We start from the raw sequence: 22,609 nt of genomic DNA, 5'->3' as shown, positions 1-22,609 counted from the left end.
GTTCACATCACCCACCTTCCTTTCCATACCCTGTAATTCAAGTAGTCATGGTAATGGGCCGGTGTGGTTCTCCAGCAGGAAAAAAAAAACAGTGTGAGAAATAAAAATGTGATCAGATAAAAAAATGGAGGAATCAGGAAATAAAACTAACGGGTGTCCATTTGAAGCATGGTCAGATTTGGTGTTCAGTGTGTGGAAATTAAGTTTTGTTGTTAGTAATTTAACCAGCTGAGCTTGTCTTTGTCATCTTAAAAAGAAAATATTGACATAAAAAGAACAAAACAAAAAATTGTTAACCCTTTATTTTGAAAGACACATTTGGATTAAGAAATGTCTTTTGTATTCTCTGGTGTACAGAAAAAAACATCAGCTTTTCACGTTGTGACTGCAGTGTGATTCAAATGAGCCCATATCATCAACCTTTTACCACCATGCCTGATTTAGCCCTTTATATGTGACTATCAGCTGTGCTGTAATGTCCTTTGTGAGAGGCTTGCTCCTGCAAACTTCCTTGCTTTATTTTGTTTTGTTTTAAACATCTACTGTTATTTACCTTTTCTCAAATTGATGGACAGGAACAATTAAAATGGTTTAAAACAATCACCCTGGGGGATTTTATCTTTATTCTAAGATGTTATTTGAACCAAATGCTTTTTATAATGTCCTGTAAGAGAAAACCCTCATTAAATAAATGACTGCCTTGTTAATTGTTATCATTGACAATCTCTGGGATTTTTATTTTATTCACCAGCGTATTAGATGACTCACCTGCATATCATCAGCATTGTTAAATAATTCATTGGGGGGGTTGTTTATCCATGACTGGTTAGACATCTGTTTGCTCAGCACCCGCCTTTCCTGTGAGTCAGTGTCACCCTGCCAAAAGGACAAAACACCCCCGCTTTATCCTACATGGCATTTTAAAAAAGTCACTTCCTTTCATCACTACTACTGCATATTTTATCATATTTTTTTAAATGTCTTTTTGTACACTTAAAGGCTTTTGATGTTTGTTAATGTGCACTGTCTGTGTTAGATAAACTAAATTAAACTAAAATATAAACCCAATTTCAGATAAATGAGTCTAAAATAAACCTTTGGTGCTCAGAACTATGATCCCAGGCTTCTTGATCCACAGAAGACATTTAGGAATATTTGAAAGCGGTGATTAGTTTAATGTTTGGTTAAATCAAGCATGTGGAATTTGATTGGTCACCATAAGGTCAAAATATTAAAGTTTTGTGGTCCTACGATGCTCAAACGGAATGGAATCAAGAAATGTGTTTTGAATCGCTTTTTACATGGATTTTGTCATAAATGATTCAGAAAGATAATGACACATTTGTGATTCTTGTAGGGAGAGCGTCAGGACTCGGACGTGGTCGAGGAGAGAAATGCACAGGTGCAGCTGGAGAAAGCAAAGGTACGATTGCATCAAGACCTAACAGAACAACACATATTAGCATAAAGAATAAATAATTAAGAGTATTTGCTGTTTGTTTTTTTTACCAATATCCAATGTGCCGATATTGTCTGGTTCTCACCCACCACTGGATGTGAAAGCGGCTCAAAAGGCTGCGAAATGCACTACACGGAAATTAGCCGATGAGCTTCTTTCCATCGGCAGCCAAATGTGATGTTGTGGGCGTGTCCCCGAAGCAAAGGGGTGCCATCATTATGTGTGGGTCTATTTTTTTACGTGCTACGCTTCCAAAACACATCAAACTATGCAGTTCAGATCAACCCAGACAGGAAATCAAACTCTAAATCAGTGTAAAACATCGAGGAACTTTCCAAATAAAAGTCACGTGCAGTATGCCGTTTCCTGTGAAGCTTCTGCAATTTATGTAAACAGAACAGAAAATAAACCACTGCCCTTTCTGGACACATGCAGTTGTCTTTCTCCTTGCTTTTTTTGTGTGAACTTCTGAAATCATGCGTGGTGTTGCAATTCTTCTGTGTTTGTGTGACTTCACTAGCCTGGCAAGCCAGACTAAATAAATGTATTATTTAGTCTGTATGCTCCATTGACGGCTCTCAGTTGTGGGGCGGGTTCTACCGCTGTCTTTCAAATGATCTCCGCATGCTACTGGACAATGAACGTGACATACTCTTGTTTCACTCTGTTGCATCATCCCACCCACCAGGCACATAGAGTGCCCTGATTGGCTCACAAAGCGGATAAAGCTCTGTGATTTGTTCACTAAGCAGATAGAGCACTATGATTGGCCCACCATTATGGACCAATCACAGCTCTTTATGTGTTTGAAACCTCTCTAGAGAGTTGTGATTGGCTAGCCAGAGTCCTGGTAGGAGCTGCGGAGGTTCCAATGGAGCGTGCCTAGACCAAACTTTGCAAAGCAAGAATTTGGTCTAGTTCACTAGGCTATGACTTCACAGGATCAGCTGTGTGAAACATCAGAATCACTCCCGGTTGGGAATGAGTTCGTGGGAATAAGATGCTATCACGTTTAGCCACACTTTCACGGCTGGTGAAGAGCCGAACCAATACCGATATATGCTGTGTCCCTTTTTCCATAAAGAAAGAAAAGCTAAAACATTTTTGATTATCACACCTCTCCTATCACACACGCTTAAACTTGCAAAATGTGCTAAATGACAACTACTTCAATTTTAATTAGTAACAGAGAAAACTTCCATGTGTATTTTGTCTCCAACAGCAGCTTAAAGGGCCAGTCATTTTCTTGAGCCAGTATGTGCTAAAATGACCCTTTACAGGGTGAATGAAATCCCACCCAACCATTATCCCTGTGGCCAGAATATAGCACTTGCAACATCACAGTTGCCAATCCGTCTACTAGAAAATATTTAGCTGAGTTACCTGACCCTGCTGTCTGGCTTCAGCCTGTTTCCTGCATGTTTTAGATCATTGACACAGCTGATTTGTTTAATTTATTGATGACTCACTCCTGTAGACACTTAGGAACGCTGAGAGACGTTTCAGCTGTTAGATTAAGGTGCTAGAAATGAATGCACAGCAAGGAGATAGTTTTGCTTCTACAAACAAACACTAGGGGTGCTGAAAGCAAGCTAAACTGCTAAGTATCCCTTCAATCTCCAAATGTGTAATAATGGACATCCCTATTTTTTATTTTTTTTGGCAAAAAATCTTTGAACAGTTCAACCAAATTGGGTTTCCTCTTATGTTTTGGAATGTTGTAATCACAATGATTAAATATGACTAAAGAGATGATTTGAAGTGTGTATCTTTTAAAGTTAAAGGGAAACTAGGCAGTTTTGGTTTGATTTTAGCACCCCCTAGGGTCCGGAACCCAGGTTACAAAACCTTGTGGTTCTTAAAAGATAAATGTTAGTATCAGTTATATTAAAATGGTGTAAAAAAAAACTTCTTAATGTCTTCATTTTTATACAATTTGTTAAAAATAGTTTAACTTGTAGATCGCCATTGTTGTTGGCGTCACACTGCACTCTGGGTAGTGACGTCATATAGCTGTAACTCGGTTGCACCTGCCGGCTTTGGGGCCCTGTAGTGAATGTTCAGCGACATCAACATGTCATCTGTTCAGCCTTTTCAATTTGAACCAGAGCCAAACATTAATGAGGACATCACTGACCATGTTTCACAAAACGAGCATCAAAATGAAGAGCAAGAAGGGCGGGATGAAGCGAGTGCAGGACAAAACCGGTGGTGCGTGTGTGGCAAGTGTGTCCCAGTGGTAATCGAGAGAAAGAGTATTTGTTGTCAAGAGCTCACATTTTTGTCAGCAGAAGTTAACGGTAAGCTATCGTGTGATCAAACTTCAGATATGAATGGTTTTGGAGAATTTTAGCATCCAGAGCTGCCATGTGCTTTATAGATGATTAGGATATTCAGTGAAACGACTTTAATCATTTTTGCAGATATTATATATTTGGAGAACACTGTGTTGCTGCACTTACTGCTTGTTTTACTGACGGGAGAGGTGAATGCTCAGCTTCAGCCGTGACGAGTGGCGTGTCCGATGGTTCGCTGAACGTGACAGAAGCGGCAGCTGCAGGAGCGAGTTGTCGGCTCAGGAGAGCGTCCAGCGTCTCTTGTCTCTCCGAGGGCATTTAGGTTCCTTGTGTGGGAAAATGGTCGGGAAAGCATTTAGTTTCCGCCTTCTCTTATACCCAGCTGCTCTGGTGAGCTCTAAGTAGTTGTGGTCGACTAGAAGCCTCAAACGCATCAGGAGAAAAATGTTAGGAACACAGCCGTGGATCTTTGGGAAGTTGTGTCCGTCCACAGGCATCTACCCTCTGCTTTCTCCTGTTCTTGCTAGTGGGAAAGCTGTGTAAACTTACATCACTTTGACTGGAAATTACATCCAAAATCAGCACAATGCTGCATTTTACTTAATTATTAATACGGTGAGCGCGTAAACAATATCTGGCGGCGTCAATAGCTATTCTTCCAAGAGCAACCAATTTACGTCATCGCCCCCAGAGTGCATTGCGTGCGGAAAACATGGCGTCCTATGTATGTCAAAAAATGTACTAAATATTATAGATTTATAAGTAAACAGCAATATTTTGTGTGTGTCTAACAACATATTTTGGTACAACAAAAAACTTGTGGCTTATTAGGTGTAGCGTTATGGATTTATGCTCTTTTATGAAAGAGAAACCATGCTACGTATTAATTCGGAATATTAATTTTAATAAATCAATAACCAAATTTTATATTGTTCAGAAGACTCAAAGGTTGTTTTCATCCATAAACTGCCGATAATATCTGAGTGTCTGTGTTTCAGTTCAATGAGGAAACAAGTTTGAAGGATTAAAAGTTTTAATTCTTCAAATTAAACTAATGATTTTGAAAATTGACAAACAGGAAATAACAATCACATTGGCAACTTTGTGGGACAATCTTTTAACAGTTTATATGCTGTTCTTGCTCAAATAGACCTTCTGGTGAATTTATGAAGATTGAGAATGTTGTGACATGAATGCGTGTGAGTCTGATTTTGCTTCAGGAAGAAACAGGTGTCTGAGTGAAGTGATGGTTTGGATAAACTTAGGTCTTATCAGAGAACTGCATCAAACGCTAAAACCGTGCTCTGTCTCACCGAACTCTTGTGGACCCTCTTTCGGATCCGGGCCGTGGAGGATGTTGTGGTTCATCCAGATGACACCGGCGGCTGACAGGAGACATAGGTGTCGACGGAACCGGTCCAGAGTTGCCCTCGGTACACGTGGATGGTAGAGCGTTTTATCGATGCGCTTTCTTAAGTTAATTCACTCAGAAATCAAAAGACTCGGTAATGAGTCTTCGTTAGAAGTCGCGATTCAGCTATTCTGCCTGGCTTGGCAGAAACAGCGTGAAAGGGGGGAAGAACGAGCCAACAGGCTCTGCCCCCCCTTTGGTTTTCAGGTCTGTTCTTTCCCGTTGTCCAACACGAACTGCCTCATAAAACTGAAAACTTACCAAAAACCTCTCTTCTCAAAGCAAAACATGTGCGTCATCAAATGTGTCTGGAGTTTACTGTGGGCAGATATGTGTGGGTGTGTGTGAATGTTTGTGTGCTTGAGTGTGAAGGTCAGTACCACACATTCAACATTATCTACTTAAGTGTGGATTCATTAATCCATTATAATTACCCCAAAGCATACTAGTCATTTATTTGATTAAACACATTTATAATGAGCAAAATGATAATGGTTATTTTAACATTAAAATCAAGAAAACGAAGTTTAAACTTTATGTTTTGACTTGGTCTGGGTACAACTCATGTAAACACATCTTCTGGTAGACTGCAGGTGGCAGATGTTATGGTTTCCTCCCAGACTCACTGGCGTTCAGGTCTTAATCTGTGGGTGAAAGTTCTCAGCGACCCAGCTATGACCCAGCTGCGTCCAACACCACCATTGTGACAGAAAACCCATATTTCCTCACGTTACATAGGGCATACACGTCCTCCCCTAAAGCAGCTCCAGGTTCACAGACATCCATGTGAATGTTATGTCATTAACATTACACTGCTGTCAGCATTCTAAGCTTGTACTATTTATGCTCATAAGAAACCACAGACATTAGTTTAAAGAACTGTAATGCTAAGTTTGTGACTGTCTAAAGGGTGAATATACAGTATAATGTGGCAGGAACTAATAAGAGATTCTGGAGAATAAAGCTTGCGAATGGGATTTTAGTCTGATTGAGCCACTTCTCTTAACAGAGGCTGTTCAGGAAGTTTGCCGCAGCAAATATGTGTTTTTTTTCCCCTCAAGTTTTGTATTGGGGCACATTTCAAAATGGGGGGGGGGGGGGGGGGGGGGGTATCCTAAAAATGTTTGAAGATCATCGGTTTCTTACATCTGCAATATTTTGGAACCTTTGTTTTGGGAAGAATAAAGTTTCTTTCAACATTCAAGTGCATTTCTGGAATCAAATCAGCCTATAAAACCTCCCTGACATGCCATCCTGCAGCTAAATAAATTTTTTTTATCGCATCATGAAGATCACCACGATTACATAAGGAAAACGTCACTGCTGGTTTCCAAAACCCCTCTCCCTGTGTCCCCTGCGGATGCGCTGTTTAATTTATAAAATAAACCCTCCACTACCAATTCAATGTGCTCTCACTGACAATTAAGGAGGAAGAACTCTGCTTGTCCCTTGCTGACCCCACAGCCTCATCTTCCCAAGCGGAGTAATTAGCAGCTTGATCGGTATGCCACTCTGATGGGATTACAGCACCAACAGGTTGGGAAGCACGAGTAGCTATCCTGCATCAGAGAGGAAGATGCAGCAGGCTTTTGCTCATGGTGGACGTGTTCATTTGTCACAGTGAGGATGGTAGATGAACACAACCTCAGTTCCTTCCCTGTGAAAGTGAAGCAGACAAATGGATTTTAGCATCATTAATGTAATCACACCTGCACCTGCCTGTCCTGCTGATTCTTGTGTCTCTTTATTAAAATGTTGGCAGAGGCTTTCTCAGAGAAAGTTGTCCTCATATGATGAATACCATATTTTATTAGAGGTTGTAGTGAGCCTCTTAAGGGTCATTAAAGCAATTTGCATGAGAAACTGTTAGGATGAGAAAAGCTCAGTGGCTCCTGGAGCCACGCTAGCCAAGTTTGCCTGACAGAATTTTCTCCTAATTCTCAGGAAACCCAAGTTAAAGTAGATCACACCAAAAAACCTGCTGGGTGCGTGCTGACTGGAAACATACAGGAAATAACAAAATTGTGGGATATTTCATTTTTGTAAAAATTTTAATTTTGCAGCATTTTATTGTGGTGTAACATTATATAACTTATTTTCAAATATTCTCATATATTTAACTTTTTATTTTTTTTTTTTATTTTTTTTGCTTTAGTAGTTTAAAGTTCATTGTCAGTTTCAGTAAGGCATAAACTGGTCTCCACCAGGTGTCTGACCTGCTGGGCAAAAGGTTCATTAATGGGTCAGCAAAGAAATCTTTCCTGTAGATCAGGGGTGTCAAATGTGCGGCCCGCTGGCCGGATCCGGCCCGCAAGCGGGTTAAATCCGACCCGCGAGATGGTTGTGTAAACTTTATTTTCATACTTTACCATGTAGAGTGAAAACAAACGTATCTTTGTGAGCAAGTTTTCTCTGTAATGAGTATAAATAAAACAAAGCTGCGCTCAAGGCTCACACAAGAACTTGAATCACATCCTGAAGTTAGCCGCCACTCAGGATGGGACTTCTGATATTGATGTGCTGGTGAAAGCTAAAAGATGTAAAGTAAAATGAGTCAAATATACTTTAAACACTGCATGAAAGTGATCTAGCCATGTTATCTGTAAGCTCTTTGAATCACTAAGGAATGTTTTTTATTCATTGATTTTTTTATTTTTTTTTTCAAATTTTCAAGTACACTTCAGGTGTTGTACTTGTACTATTTTGGATACACTGTCCTCAGGCTCCAGCCTTGTTTTATATTGATTGTATTAAAACAAAGAAAACAATCTGAAGTTTTTTTTTAATTTACCGGTCCGGCCCACTTGGGACTAGATTTCCCTCAATGTGGCCCCTGAGCTAAAATGAGTTTGACACCCCTGCTGTAGAGATAAAAAATATTGGATTTTTTAAAAACCATTAATGCAATGAAATCAAGGTTGTTTTGTGCGCCATGTGAGCAGGAAATATTTGGAAAACTTGTCTTGTGTCCCCAGTACAAGCCTGTGGCATTTGCTGTACGTTGCAACTTCTCCTACACCCCAGCTGATGACGACAACGTTCCTGTGCCAGGCCAAGCAGTCACATTTGAGGCCAAAGACTTCCTGCATGTCAAAGAGGTTTGAAATCACACTTTCTGCAAAACTGACCTGCAACAGGCACTACCGCCACCTAGACGGGTAGTTGGTTGTGGTGGATTCAGAATTATTATTTTTTTTCCTGCTTTACGATGGACAGAAATTTAACAACGATTGGTGGATTGGACGACCTGTGAAGGAGGATGGTGTTGTGGGCTTCATCCCCAGTCCAGTCAACCTGGAAACCATCCTCATCAGAAGGGAAGTCCAAGCAAGGAAAGCTGCCAAGGCCTTAGCCACGTAAGTACACAACTCTAGTCTGCACAGATGTTCTTTTTAAAAGTGTCCAATGGACCAATTTAAACTTTAAACACACTTTTTCTCTGACTTCTTTAGTTTTGTCAAGTCACTTTTTAGTCTTGAAGGGAAAGAAAATGCTCAGTTAGTGGGAAATGACATAAAATTACAAATTTTAGCATGTGAAATGTCTGAAAATGAGGTGTTAAAGCTCAGAACTCTGAAACAGTTGTACATAAGTAGTTCTGTCTGCAATGAAATCAGCTCAAATTTACATGAAGGAGCATCAGTAAGTAACCTGCATCACAAAAATAACATTTACCAAAGAGTTGTGCATAAACTGTGGTCTGCGTAATTCAATGACTTGAAACTACTTATCTTTTTGACTATATTGCGGACAGTTGAGTGTGAAGTAAAAATGTTTAGGTCCCAACAAAACCATCGTCATAAGAAAAAAATACGTATTTCAGTTGGTGGTCATGGGAAAAATCCTACAGAAATAAGAAAGTCCTGTGAGTTGAGCATGCGCATGAAGGAATATTAGATTATTATAATGGCTCATACAGTTTCTAATAAAAAGTGCTTGAAACTTATAAAAATAATTTAGGAAAGGGAATTATCTGTAAGAAAGGAGTGAAATTGATTTAATTTTTGGCACAGCTGTGCTCCCAAATGACCCAACTGCTGTGGGCTATATCATCCAGACAATAATAAAACCACTACTGAGAAACACACAGTGGGATTACAACATTCAGTTGATACTTTTAGAAAACAGAGATTAGTCTAAAGGTTATGTAAGAGAGTGTGGGTCACAGGAAGAACTGTTTCATGTCTAGGAAGGACAGGCGAGATTAAACCATGGTGAAATAAAAGAATATTATGACTATGGATGATGAAGTGACCTGTTCAGGATGACTCTGTTATCTGTCTGATGAAAGCTGAGAAGCTCCAGTCCTAACCCGAACCAGTCGAGTGTGAAGATCGTGAAATAAAATGATTAAAAGCTTTGTTTTAATAAGTATGCAGACATAAGAATGGTTGGTAGTTGTTTTGATGCCATTAGATTGTAGCATTCTCTGCAAGTTAATGTTTGAATATACTGTAACTAAATGCATTAAAGTGACAAAAGGTCATTTGAGGGTCATAAAGTCAAGTGGAAATCAATTCTCAGAGCTCTAAAGCTTTTCTTGCATATTCTGGATGAGAGCTATGTTTTTATCATTTAAAAAATCAGGGAAGTGTGATTTAAATCACCACAAGCTAATGCAGGAACATATTTTTTTTTTTATTTCAGCAAAGCTGCAACTCAAGCAGCTCAAGATCTGAACTCAAAGAAATACACTCCTCCATCACAAGGTCAGTTTCTGAAGTAAACAAAGGGAAGAATCGACATTTTCTCCTTTATGACTGGTGATTTGGTAACTTTTGTTGTTTGTGTGAGCAGCCAATCAGCAGGTGAAAAAGAAACCGGTGAGTAGCTGAACTACGTTTGAGCAGATGAGAGAATTTGGCACAGAAAAAAAAGGACAGCTGCAGAAATCCCAGAGGCTTGTAGGATTTAGTTTGGTGTCAAACACATTCACTAAAAAAGAAATGGGCTTTGTGAATCTTATTTAAGAAGTAAGGATGATTGTTCATGTGTTCAGGGAGAGCAGGTGGCCATGTATGACGTAGTGCCCACGATGCGTCCTGTGGTCCTGATGGGACCATCGCTGAAGGGCTTAGAGGTGAGTTTTCTTCAAAGCTTGATTCAACTACAACACAACTTCAACTTTCAACTCATTTTGAATGTTTCCAGGTAACGGACATGATGCAAAAAGCACTATTTGACTTTTTAAAACACCGATTTGAAGGACGGTAAATTCTCTTTTTCTTTTCTTTAAATAATCAAACACAACAAACGTTACATTTATAAATCTGAGTTGGTTTGACTGTGTCTCCTTCAGAATTACCATCACACGGGTCACAGCTGACATCTCTCTGGCTAAACGCTCCATCCTCAACAACCCTGGAAAGAAGGCTTTAATGGATCGGTCCAACACACGATCTAATTTAGGTTGGTGATATATCATTACAAAGGTGCAGACTAATTATCCCTGGAATTGGCCTCTTTTTCTCTAAAAAGCAGACAAAATATCTAGAGTTGATTTAATTACATGTCAAATAAAGCAGGGAAAGCACAGCTAAACCAGTTTGTCTTCTGGTGCACGTTGTACTCCGTGACAAAACTCACCCAAGTAAACCTCTTTTTTTATGATATTGAGTTCAAAAAGAATGTGTTGGCACTTTTTCTGTTCTTCTAGTCCTTTACGGTTGGTTCTCTCTATTTTATTGATTAGCCAGAAACCCTTTTAGAAAAATCTTTTAGAAAAATGTTCTATTTGTTATAAACCTTTATTTAAACCTAGTTATTTGCAAACAATCTATGACGTTTCAATGGATGTGGCTTGTTGCAAGGCATTTCTAACCTCACTGCAGTCGTCATATTTTTTTTAGGCATTGCACGTTTTTCTCTATATGTTTTTGAATGTACTTTTGACCTTTTTGATCCCTCTTGGAGACGCCACTGGCTATTGGAAGTGATTTTTGTTGAATATCTGCAACAGCGTACATGCAGATCAGCGATGCTTAACAACCACAATGAAGTCCAGTAGAACGTTGGGTTCCCACCACCTTTCAGTGGACTGAAGTTGTATTACAGGATGGAAACAGGGAAGAATTCTGACTTATTGGCAGATTCAACAATTGTGAAAATTCTGCTTTTGATGGCTTTATTTTTGCTTGGAGACTTTGCCTTGTAGGATAGTCCAAGTCCCTCTCTAGTCCCTACCACTTTCTTGTCTGCATGTTTCATTAGAGGAGAAAAGAACTGGTCTAAATCAGAGAAGGAAAGAGATTTACTTGGTTTTCTTACTCTTACCCCTCTCATTGCTGTCTCACTCCAGATACTGCTGGTATGTATGACTGAAAGCTCTGGTAGTCCTTGTGTATCTGAGCGCTCCACCTTCCCGATGTTCTTCCTCTCACCACTTATCCATCACCTTACGCTTTTTATACAGAACCATACCAGACCTTGTTGTTTTGGCTTGTTGAGCTGAACTTTGATGCCGAGTCTTTTGTGTTTGTGTTTTTTAGACTCAAGTCAATGTCCTGCTTTTGTGCTCTTCCACTAGTGAATTTTTAAATGACTCCTCCCAAGAGAGCAGTAAATCAAGTGTAACTTGTGCAAATAAATAAAGTTATGCACAGTTTGTGGATCAAATCACAATTATAGTTTTAAATGTGATGACCGAATTTGTGAGAAAGCTTTTATTATTATGTTATTAATTGAACACGTTTGTGTACCGGTACTTTCATTTGGCGTACCGCCTATAATTTATAAGGTTCTTGGCAGCAGAAGAAATAGAAATAAAGTCATTAACTCTCACTGAAATTTCTGGAACTCAGATACAACAAGTAGCTCTCAGAAAAAAGGGTGTAAATATTTCAAGTCTCCTAAATTTACATTGACTTCGATGAATAAAATAGTCATACATATTATATAAAATAACTTTTCTAGCTATAAGGTATGGCTTTGTATGTATAGGAAATGCACTGAAAAGTGAATTTTAACTGGATTCAACATGTTGAAGCCTTGTCCCGTCTTGCTTTTGCAGCCCAGATCCAGGGTGAGGTGGAACGGATATTTGAGCTGGCCCGAAGCTTGCAGCTGGTGATTTTAGATGCAGACACAGTTAACCACCCTCTGCAGGTGTCCAAGACCTCCCTCGCTCCTATCCTGGTGTATGTGAAGATCTCTTCACCTAAGGTAAGGGTCAGCTGCACAAGCTGTGCAATCAAATTAAATGCATTTTCCTCAATCTGGTCTTGCATTATTTATGCTTGTATTTAAAGACATGTTATGCAACTTTTTTCATATTTTTAAATATTTTTCTTGAGCCAGTATGTGCTAAAATTACCCTTTACAGGGTCAGTGAAATGTCACTTGGACCCCTCCGCCCTCTGTGGCCAGAATACCGTACACTTGCAACTTCAGAGTGTCTGGATCAGTCCCTGTTAGGTCCCACTTTACTCTTAATAAAGTGGAGCTGACATGCTGTAGTGGAGTGTGCTTCGATCACATTTTCTGCATCTTTTAGATCATGAACACAGCTGATTTGTTTGGTTTAGTGATGAACCGTTCCTGTAGAAAATAATGAAGGCTGAGGAGACATTTCTACAATTAGATTAAAATATTAAAAACACTAACGCACAGCAAGGAGAGTTTTACTTTTGGTTTTATGGCTGAGTTAAAACAGACTTTAGGAGGTGCTTAAAGCAAGCCTAAAAAGGGAAAGTTAAAATATCCTTTATGTTTTCTGTAAATAATGGTAAATAAAGGAGCGGAAGGAGCAACTCTGTCCTCTCGGTCTACCTCGGAAACTGTTTGCAAGTAAGTAAAAACTGAAAATCATTAAGATGATCTGATGAGGACATTGTTCTCCGAAAGCTAAATGTTTAGCTTTATCAATATTACATATCAGTTTTTATTCCCCTAATCTTTAAGTACTATGCTCTGTGAATGTTTAGTTATAAAATAGGTAAAAATATACTGGAAAAATAAATACATTTGAGATAAATTTGATATTTTTTGTTATTTGAGTCAATTCAGCATCATTTTGCAGTTGAAATGGTTTCCAAAGAAATGACTACCACAAGTAGTTCCCAAGTGGAGGAGTTTAAGTATCCTGAGGTCTTGTTCACGAGTGAGGGAAAGCTGGAGCACGAGATCGATAGGCAGATAGGTGCTGCGTCTGCAGTGATGCGGGTGTTGTACCGGCCTGTTGTGGTGAAGAGAGAGCTGAGCCAGAAGGCGAAGCTCTTGATTTAATGGTCGATCTACGTTCCTACCCGAGCTTTGGGCAGTGACCAAATGAATGAGATCACGGATAGAAATGGCCAAAATGAGTTTTCTCTGCTGGGCATCTGGGCCCTCCTTTAGAGATAGGGTGAGAAGCTCAATCATCCGGGAGGGCTTGGAGTAGATCCGCTGCTCCTCCACACTGAGAGAAGCCAGTTGGGGTGGCTCAGGCATGTATTTAGGATGCCTCCTGGACGCCTCCCTGGCGAGGTTTTCCAGGCACGTTCAACTAGGATGAAACATGACCCAGGACGTGCTGGCCAGGGAATGCCTTAGGAATCCCCCAGAGGAGCTGGCCCAAGTGGTTGGGGAGAGGGAAGTCTGGGCCTCCCTGCTTGGGCTACTGCCCCCGCGACCCAACTCCGGATAAGCAGCCAAAAATGGATGGATGGAGGGGTTTTCTGTAATTGTTCTCTGACTTTTTTTCCTCTTCCTGTTGTGCAGGTGTTGACGAGACTGATTAAAACTAGAGGAAAGTCTCAGACCAAGCATCTAAATGTTCAGCTTGTGGCTGCAGATAAACTTGCTCAATGTCCTTCGGTAAGTGCACTCTAGTGGACGATGTAGGTACTGCATGTGGTGACTGTCTTAAACAGAGAAATGAGCATAATGGGCTCGACACACGGGAGGCGACATCGCCTCTCCTCCATTCATTTTCAATGAGACATGCGCAACAAAGCGATAATCGCGGGTCTCCCTCTTACCAAGCGAAACGCGAAAAACGTGCGTGTGAAATTTTGCGCTCGTGCACGTGTCGTGCACAGGCGACCCAGCGACGCGATCCCAGAAAGTTGAAACATTTTCAAATTTTCATCGCTGTCGCTCGGACGAGGATCAATCAATGGAGGTTTCATTCACTGACCAATGAGCGGACAGGATGCTCTGTACATCTCCGAGCAAACATGAAGGAGAAGTTGATTATTATTATGTTTTATATAGTAAAATCAGAAGTAAGATTTCACATAACTCTAGCAGCACCTTGTGAAACATCATATCTACCACTTTATTAACTCTGAACCGCTTAAATAACCTTAATTCCCTCCAACCTGACAAAGCCAAGCAAAACAACGGAAGTTTCGATTTCGCCATGGAACAGAACGAGTAGACGGCTTTGCCGCTGGCCGCTGCCGCGGGTCACCTCCCGTGTGTCAGGTAGTAAAAACGACAGTGACAAATTTCGCTGATCGCGGTCGTTTGTCGCCTCTCCTCCATTCATTTTCAATGAGACATGCGCGACACAGCGATAATCGCGGGTCTCCCTCCTACCAAGCGAAACGCGAAAAAGGTGCATGTGAAATTTTGCGCTCGTGCACGTGTCGTGCACAGGCGACCCAGCGACACAATCCCAGAAAGTTGAAACATTTTCAACTTTTCATCGCTGTCGCTCGGACGAGGACCAATCAACGGAGGTTTCATTCACTGACCAATGAGCGGACAGGATGCTCCGTACATCTCCGAGCAAACATGAAGGAGAAGTTGATTATTATTATGTTTTATTTAGTAAAATCAGAAGTAAGATTTAACAGAACTCTAGCAGCACCTTGTGAAACATATCTACCACTTTATTAACTCGGAACCGCTTAAATAACCTTAATTCCCTCCAACCTGACACAGACAAACAAAACAACGGAAGTTTCGATTTCGCCATGGAACAGAACGCGTAGACGGCTTTGCCGCTGGCCACTGCCGCGGATCGCCTCCCGTGTGTCAGGTAGTAAAAGTGACGGCAACAAATTTCGCTGATCGCGGTCGTTTGTCGCCTCCCGTGTGTCGAGCCCATAAACAGTAAAAGATGAAGTGAACCATACTTTTTCACATCATTTTCTTATATTTTTAGCTTTTATTTAATCTTTCTAAAAGTTAGTTTTGTTTAATCACAAATTACCTTCTATTGGCATTTAAAAATGCACGCAGCTTCTTTCAAACTATGGTTCAAGGGAAAAACTGATTGTTTTATTCTCTACACTATATTATTTTTGAGATTGCCTCCCTAACTACTGACTTATTTGGTGTCCATTAGGAAATGTTTGATGTCATCTTGGATGAAAACCAGCTGCTGGACGCCTGTGAACACATTGCTGATTACCTTGAATCCTACTGGAGAGCAACACATCCACCAGAGATGGAACCTGCTAACGCCGTGGTGGCGCAGCTGGCTGAGAACACGCTTCCTGCCAGTCCTACAACAATACCGGTACAAACATTTGGTAACATGACTTAAGAAAATGTGTAAAGTCACCCTCATCTCATCCCATTGATCCATCTAACATTTTCATTCTATGTTTTCCCATCTAACTTCAACAAAAGTTGAAGAAGAAATGAGATAGTAGCTGGTAAGTAAAATACATTGAAAATCTACTAGCGCTGAAAAGGCATAGAGCTGTTAAAAGAAGAGTAGGGTAAGCTGTAGTAAACACATCTGATTTTCCTTCTTGTTTCATATTTTTCAGTCTAAAGAAAAGAGATAATATGTTTTTAAAGGTTCTATATTGTACTATTTTAAACAATTGAGAGCAAAGGTAGGCCCAGCATATGACCAATGGTACTACTGAAATGTCATTTATCTTAAACACCCATTATTTTCATTAACCTGAATTCGTCTTAAATTAGTAATTATTAGTAGATACATTTTCTGTGATGGCCAGGGTAGGCAGGTTTCAGATCGGAGACTAGCTTCCAGGAGAGTAGCAGGACCTGATGACACATTTCCTTTTCCCTGACCAACAAATTCTCACACCCGAAGCGGGTGAATTTATGAAGGGTGACCAAGCGTTTGTTTCCAACGCGTTCGGAGCCCCAACGCGTCGGGAGGCGACCCGCTGTGCTGACGCCGGCGGTAAAACGGACATTTCACCAACATTTAACCTCTAACCTCAAGCGATTTAACCTTCCCCTCGCCCCCATCCTAACCTTAGCCCAGTTTCTCTTTCTAAATTTCCCATTAACCGTGTTTGAGAGGAACGACACAACAAGCAACAAAAAATTGCATGCGCAAGTGGGTCAAGGTTAGGATGGGGGTGAGGGGAAGGTTTAATTGCAAGAGGGTAAAGGTCACAATTTGCCAAAATCTCAGTTTGACCGCGGGCGTCGGAAAGCGACACTCTGGCACCAACGTGTCGGAAACAAACACTTGGTCACCCTTCGTCAGTTTTAGCCTCTTTGGATTAGAATGTGTTGCCTTGACGCTTTACAGGATTTTCAAAGTAAAACTCAAAATTTGCAGGTGTAACAGGAAAATGCATGAATTCAGCCAAAACTTTGTTTTTCAAAAGGAAATAATATCACACGGTAAAAAGCTCCAAAAAGTGGATTTTCCATGATGTGGCCCCTTTGATGGGCTCGATACACGGGAGGCGACATCGCCTCTCCTCCACTCATTTTCAATGAGACATGCGCGACAAAGCAATAATCGCGGGTCTCCCTCCTACTAAGCGAAACGCAAAAAACGTGCGTGTGGAATTCTGCTCTCGTGCGCATGTTGTGCACAGGCGACCCAGCGACACGATCCCAGAAAATTGAAATATTTTCAACTTTTCATCGCTGTCGCTCGGACGAGGATCAATCAATGGAGGTTTCATTCATTGACCAATGAGCAGACAGGATGCTCCGTACATCTCCAAGCAAACATGGAGGAGAAGTTGATACTTGCTGTGATGGATTTCCCAGAACTGTACAATACAAAGAATATAGAGATATTCACAAAAAGGCCACGGCATGGGAAATTGTTGGTGCATTACCGTTAAATTATGGTATCCTCCGTTTCTTTCTCTGGTTTGTAATATGGGATGAACCCATTCTAGGTTATTTTTTCTTATATAGTAAAATCAGAAGTAAGATTTCACATAACTCTAGCAGCACCTTGTGAAACATCATATTTACTGCTTTTTTTAAATTCCGAACCACTTAAATAACCTTAATTCCCTCCAACCTGACACAGCCAATCAAAACAACAGAAGATTCAATTTTGCCATGGAACAGAACACGTCGACGGCTTTACCGCTGCCGCAGGTTGCCTCCCGTGTGTCAGGTAATAAAAGCGACAGCGACGAATTTCGCTGATCGCGGTTGTTTGTCGCCTCCCATGTCTCTAGCCCATAACCCTCCCACTGTACTAACAGATGTGACCCTGCAAGGAAAGTTGACCATTGAGCAGGGTTGATGGTTTATCCCTTGGGTCCATGTGCCAGGGGGTGAGGAGTGAGCACCACCTCACCCCTGCCACGTGGACCTCAAGGGATAAACCATCAATCCTGCTCAATGGTCAACTTTCCTCGCAGGGTCACCCATAAAGACAGTGGAAGGGTTAAAAGATGAAAAAAAAAATCACCCCTAAGAAAAAAAGTTTTACATTTGTTGCAACCTGATTTCACCTTTATTTCTGAAGTGATGCCCAAGTGGCAATTATGGTACACAGAAATGTTTAGCCAATTTCACATTAATTTTATAATTTTGAAAAATTCAGACATTTAAAAAGGGCTAATAGATCTGGATTCAGAGGGTAACATGTGAGCAGAAAGGTCAGAGTTGTCTTATTTTTAAGTTTGTTGCACATATATTGCTTAAACCAAATTTGAGATAAATATATAAAAAAAATTTAGCTGGACTTAGATCTCTTACCATGCTGAATATTTCACACCCAGTATTGCTGCATTTTATAGCATAAAACCTGCTTTTGTGTTAGTCCTTATGTGCATTATAATTTTAGAAGGAAGTATAAAGTGAAACTAATTAGGTGACACTGTATTTTCTTTTTTTGTACAAGGATGAGCAGAAGGGTAAGAAGTCAACTGGCTCCAAGAGGAAGGGCTCCCGAGAGAACCACCCAGATAAGGAGCCCCCGTCAGGCCCAGATAAGGATCAAAGAGCTGAGGAAGGCCAAAGGGAGGAGGAGGAGCGTCTTCTGAGGAAAGAACCAAAGAGACCCCAGCATACCCACCACCATCATCACCACCATCACCACCGCCGGGTGGAGCACCACAGCCACTTCCTGCACAATCAAACATCCGGCAGCGTGGATGCAAAGTCGTCCAGAGATCACAGCCACAGGCTCCCGCAGAGGCTCCCGCCTGAGGAGAAAGATGAGCTGGAAGAGGTGGTGGAGGAGGAAGAGGAGAGGAACTATAACCACCAGAGTTATAACCATCACCACCATCACCACCGTCAACATCACCGTGGAAACAGCCAGCAACACTATAGGGAAGGCTATGAGCAGGAGCACAATGAACGAAACCGACATCAGCGGCACCAGCAACATATCCCAGCTCGGACTCACATGGATCACTATCCTGGACACAATCACCAGAGCTACCACCTCTATCATGGCAGAGACCGGGACAGATACCGGCACAAGGACAGGGACAGAGACAGGGACCGAGGCAGAGACAGAGATGGACGACAATGGCACAGAGATTCCTTTATAGACCAGTGATGGTTGTTTCTGCAACAGTTTAATGCTGCTCATTTTATAAAGCAAATACAGAAAACTATTTTTCACCATTATTTTCACTTTCCACACTCTATTGCACTTTTCCCCCCCTAATTTCCGTGAACTTAACTAAACAAATTAGTTTTAAAACATTTATGTATACACAAATGAAATGAAAAATGCAAAAGATTCTAACTCAAGTTTGAACACACATTCCAATTTATGTCTTTATGTTCATAGAGAAAACAATTCAAATCTCACTGCCCAAGATTATGAACTGTTTCTTCTATATGTTAAAAAATAATTTGATCAAAATATGAAATCATTTAGTCTCAACGTCATTAGTCCAAGAAAGGTATTTAAATGTTCGGAAAACTGCAATATTTCAGTGTTTTCATCACAAATAAAGTTTGTCCTGCATTTTTAACAGTAGAGGCCTGCTGTAAAAACTGAAACTAAAATTATTTTTCTACTTGAATCCAAATAAAATTATTATTTGCTCATAGTTTTTTCATATCTACTATTTTGCATATTCTAACACCAGACAGAGCTACATGCTGGATATTCTATGCATCTTCTGATAAAACATACTGCTTGAATACAATCTATACATTTGTATATACTTCATAATTGCCTTGTGCTGTAAATGTAAGGAGAACTTATGTGTATGACTGCTTTGATTTTACAGGAATGACCATTCTTTTCAGGACTTGTTTTGGTAAAAATTGTTTTGTACAGAATTAAGATGTTAATTTAGAGAAATATGCATTCTATTGAAAACTCATTAAATTATGAAATATTTGTAGTATTTTGTTCAATGCACCTTGTGTTGAAGCAGGTCTCGGACTTTTATTTTGCACCATTTGCACAAAATGTAGTTGCATCCAAACACTACACAAGAACACTGTAGGGTTTGGTAAATCGAGTGCTTTAAGAACTATATATATATATATATATATATATATATATATATATATATATATATATATATATATATATGTATGTATATGTATGTATTACCTCTACTTATGACCAATAAGCTGTGATACTCTATCTAAATATAGAATATCAACCCTGCTTGGTCTTTACTGTGTTTATCAGAAGATTCTAGGATTCTTTATTTATTAGGGGATTGTACACACTTTGTTTTGATTCAGAAAAGAGTCAGGTTTATAAAAGTAAGAATTTATTTTACCAACAATTAAAACATGACAAGTTCACTAACATTTTACTGTGATGGATGGAACTAGGTGTGATGTTTGAACCTATGTGTGAATGCGATGTTAGTCAGAACTTCCGTATCTAGGAGAGCTGAGTTCTGGATGTAAAAGAATTTGGTTTGCGTTAAGCTATGAAGTTGATTATTATCAAAAGCACATCAGATGCTATCTGTGTGTCTACTTCACCCGTTCTGGAGACCCTCTTGGTGGATCCGAAGGTCAGAGAGGTCGGCTGACCTCTGGCACCGAAGGGCTGTAGAATACCGTGGTACCGACTCTTCAGTCCAGAGATGTCTTGGGTCACGACAGATGGATGGAACGACTGGGACTCTGAAGGAGTTTAAACAATATCAGCTCGTTCTGCAGGAACTGTTTGCTTTATCAGCTTCGCAGGTGCAAAAAGGTTTTGACGACGTGTCAAAAGCTTTGATGGTTAAAGAGGGTTTTGCTTCAGATGGCCGGTCTGAAGATTTCTCTAGAACTGAAGAATCACCAGAGTGATCTGGTTTTAATGTTCTTATGTTATGATTTGTGTAGCCAACCAGAGGTTGACAAGTTTGAGTAATATTACCAAGAATCTCAGAAACACGCTTTCCTTGATACCGGACGCTCTGATCTGGGGTAAAGGCTATTTATGTGTCATGAGTTTAACTTAACCTTACTTTGTTCTTGTGTGAGTGCAGATGGTTATGACCTTGTCATATCAACATGCTGAAACATATTTCAATCAATGTAATCATAACATAACATTCATTTCAAACTTCAATAATTGATCAAAGATTATTGAAACATTTCATTATATTATAATTATAAGTAGCAATAAACAAACGTTTATTTAATGATTATCTAGCTTATAAGTTGTAGAAGTTCATATCTAATTTAGAAAATCATTCTTTGATTTAGGAACTAATCCAGGCTGTGAGTGTTCCTTATATGGAGGCATGAAGAATCCTGAAAAATTGGACCTTGAGGAGAGAACATTATTGTTGACATTTTTTCATCTGTGTTCAGAGCTGCAGGCTCTGAGCTCCAGCTGGTGGGATGGAGGCAAAAAGCGGACACATGCAGTCTCGTGTCTCTTTTTTGACCAGATGATGTTGAATGGTCAAACTGTATACTGATACATCAGTCTCAGATGTCATGGTGCTCAGGTGTTATTAGAAGTACATGTGTGTGTTTACCACTCAGCTTCAGCTCTTCTGTGGTTGGGTCTGACCCAAGTTAGTAAATGTAACTCCTCCATCAGGCTTGTGCCTCTTCTAGTGTCATTTACAGGATTTTATTTATTTATTTAACCGTTACTAGATTACCAGCAACAGAAATGCTACTAAAAACAGACAATTATGTGAAGTTGGAAAAATTAAAATACTGTGCTAAATTACATTCATTTCTGTAATTTAACTAGACTGAGAGACCATTTAAAGGCTCTGGAACCTTTACAGGTGTTTCTAATTGCAATTTTAAATTTTAGCTGATTGAGGTCTTGTTAAATATCACACAGTGATATTTTAATAGTCTAGATATGTGTATTGTTCCTGTTAGTAGTTCCTCCTGTTAAGTGCTCATTTATTTAAATTATTCAGGTTTATAAAAAACATTTTGACATACATTTTATTAAGTTCCAGTCATTAGTCATTTATATTTCACTATTGTAGTCATTTATAGTAAATTAAGTAAGTTCAATTAACCCATTTTTCTTGCATTCTTTAATGAAAAAAGTAACTAAGTAGTTATTTTTCTTGGTAATTAGTTACTTTAATAATCTCGTAACTCAGTAACTGAGTTACTTTTTTGACAAAGTAATTAGTAACTATAACTAATTACTTTTTAAAAGTAACTTTCCCAACACTGGTTACAACACAATATGACATAAAATGTAAAAATCACATTTATTTGCTTTTGAGCATAAAGGGTAACTATTTTAACTTCAAAACAACATAAATTAGTAAAATAATTTATACCAGAGTTATGGGATAAATATATATTATTTCTCTCTATATATATTTTTTTCTACATAAATGACAAACAAAATGCCCAGATACTTGAAGATCTGTTGATAAATATTTATATATTGCATATATTTACATATTACTTACAGATGATTGGTTGGACTTACTTATTTTTAGGGTATTTTTCTCATTTTCATATGTAGTTTATTATTTTTGCAATGATGTAAAATATGCTAAACAATTAAAAAATAATAATGTATATAAACTGAAGCACCACAAGTAGAAACATGCTATAAAAAATAAAGTAGAAAGAACCTGCTGGGATGTTGGGGAATGATTAATTCACTCTTGAACAATGCTTAAACGAAAAAAAAAATATGTAGAAAAATTTGGAATTTCATTTTCAGAACAAAATGGTAGAAAAGGAATGAAAAGTTTTCTTGTCAATAAAAAAATTGGAATCAAGAATATTTAGATTTCAACTAATAAAAGAGCTCATTTTCTTTCTATGAAGACAAAAAAAGACTGCCTTGTAAATATAATTAAAATGTAAACAATATTGTCATGAACTGGGTGTTGATGACCAGCAATCGAG

General features: G+C 39.4%; 1 protein-coding gene across 5 annotated transcripts in view; it reads left to right on the top strand.

Moving 5' to 3' along the window:
• cacnb2b (calcium channel, voltage-dependent, beta 2b) overlaps nucleotides 1-19,650 on the top strand; it is a 39,177-nt gene extending 19,527 nt beyond the window's left edge. For 4 of the 5 annotated variants that reach the window (XM_015956558.2, XM_054741799.1, XM_015956559.3 and 1 more), the window contains 12 exons: nucleotides 1,358-1,423; nucleotides 8,143-8,265; nucleotides 8,384-8,523; nucleotides 9,815-9,876; nucleotides 9,965-9,990; nucleotides 10,167-10,247; nucleotides 10,319-10,377; nucleotides 10,467-10,576; nucleotides 12,177-12,328; nucleotides 13,865-13,960; nucleotides 15,441-15,614; nucleotides 18,183-19,650. In XM_015956558.2, coding sequence (XP_015812044.1) covers nucleotides 1,358-1,423; nucleotides 8,143-8,265; nucleotides 8,384-8,523; nucleotides 9,815-9,876; nucleotides 9,965-9,990; nucleotides 10,167-10,247; nucleotides 10,319-10,377; nucleotides 10,467-10,576; nucleotides 12,177-12,328; nucleotides 13,865-13,960; nucleotides 15,441-15,614; nucleotides 18,183-18,848 — 1,755 coding nt within the window. In that variant the 3' untranslated portion in view covers nucleotides 18,849-19,650. Of the gene's footprint in view, nucleotides 1-1,357; nucleotides 1,424-8,142; nucleotides 8,266-8,383; nucleotides 8,524-9,814; nucleotides 9,877-9,964; nucleotides 9,991-10,166; nucleotides 10,248-10,318; nucleotides 10,378-10,466; nucleotides 10,577-12,176; nucleotides 12,329-13,864; nucleotides 13,961-15,440; nucleotides 15,615-15,727; nucleotides 15,754-18,182 lie in introns of all 5 variants that reach the window. The other variant, XM_070541621.1, reaches the window with a different exon arrangement.
• Nucleotides 19,651-22,609: the final 2,959 nt, after the last annotated feature.

The sequence above is a fragment of the Nothobranchius furzeri genome, chromosome 11 (assembly GCF_043380555.1).
Source record: "Nothobranchius furzeri strain GRZ-AD chromosome 11, NfurGRZ-RIMD1, whole genome shotgun sequence".
NCBI classification, from domain to species: domain Eukaryota; kingdom Metazoa; phylum Chordata; class Actinopteri; order Cyprinodontiformes; family Nothobranchiidae; genus Nothobranchius; species Nothobranchius furzeri.
The sequence above is the reverse complement of the archived record's forward strand: the minus strand, read 5'-3'. Positions and strand labels throughout refer to the sequence as shown.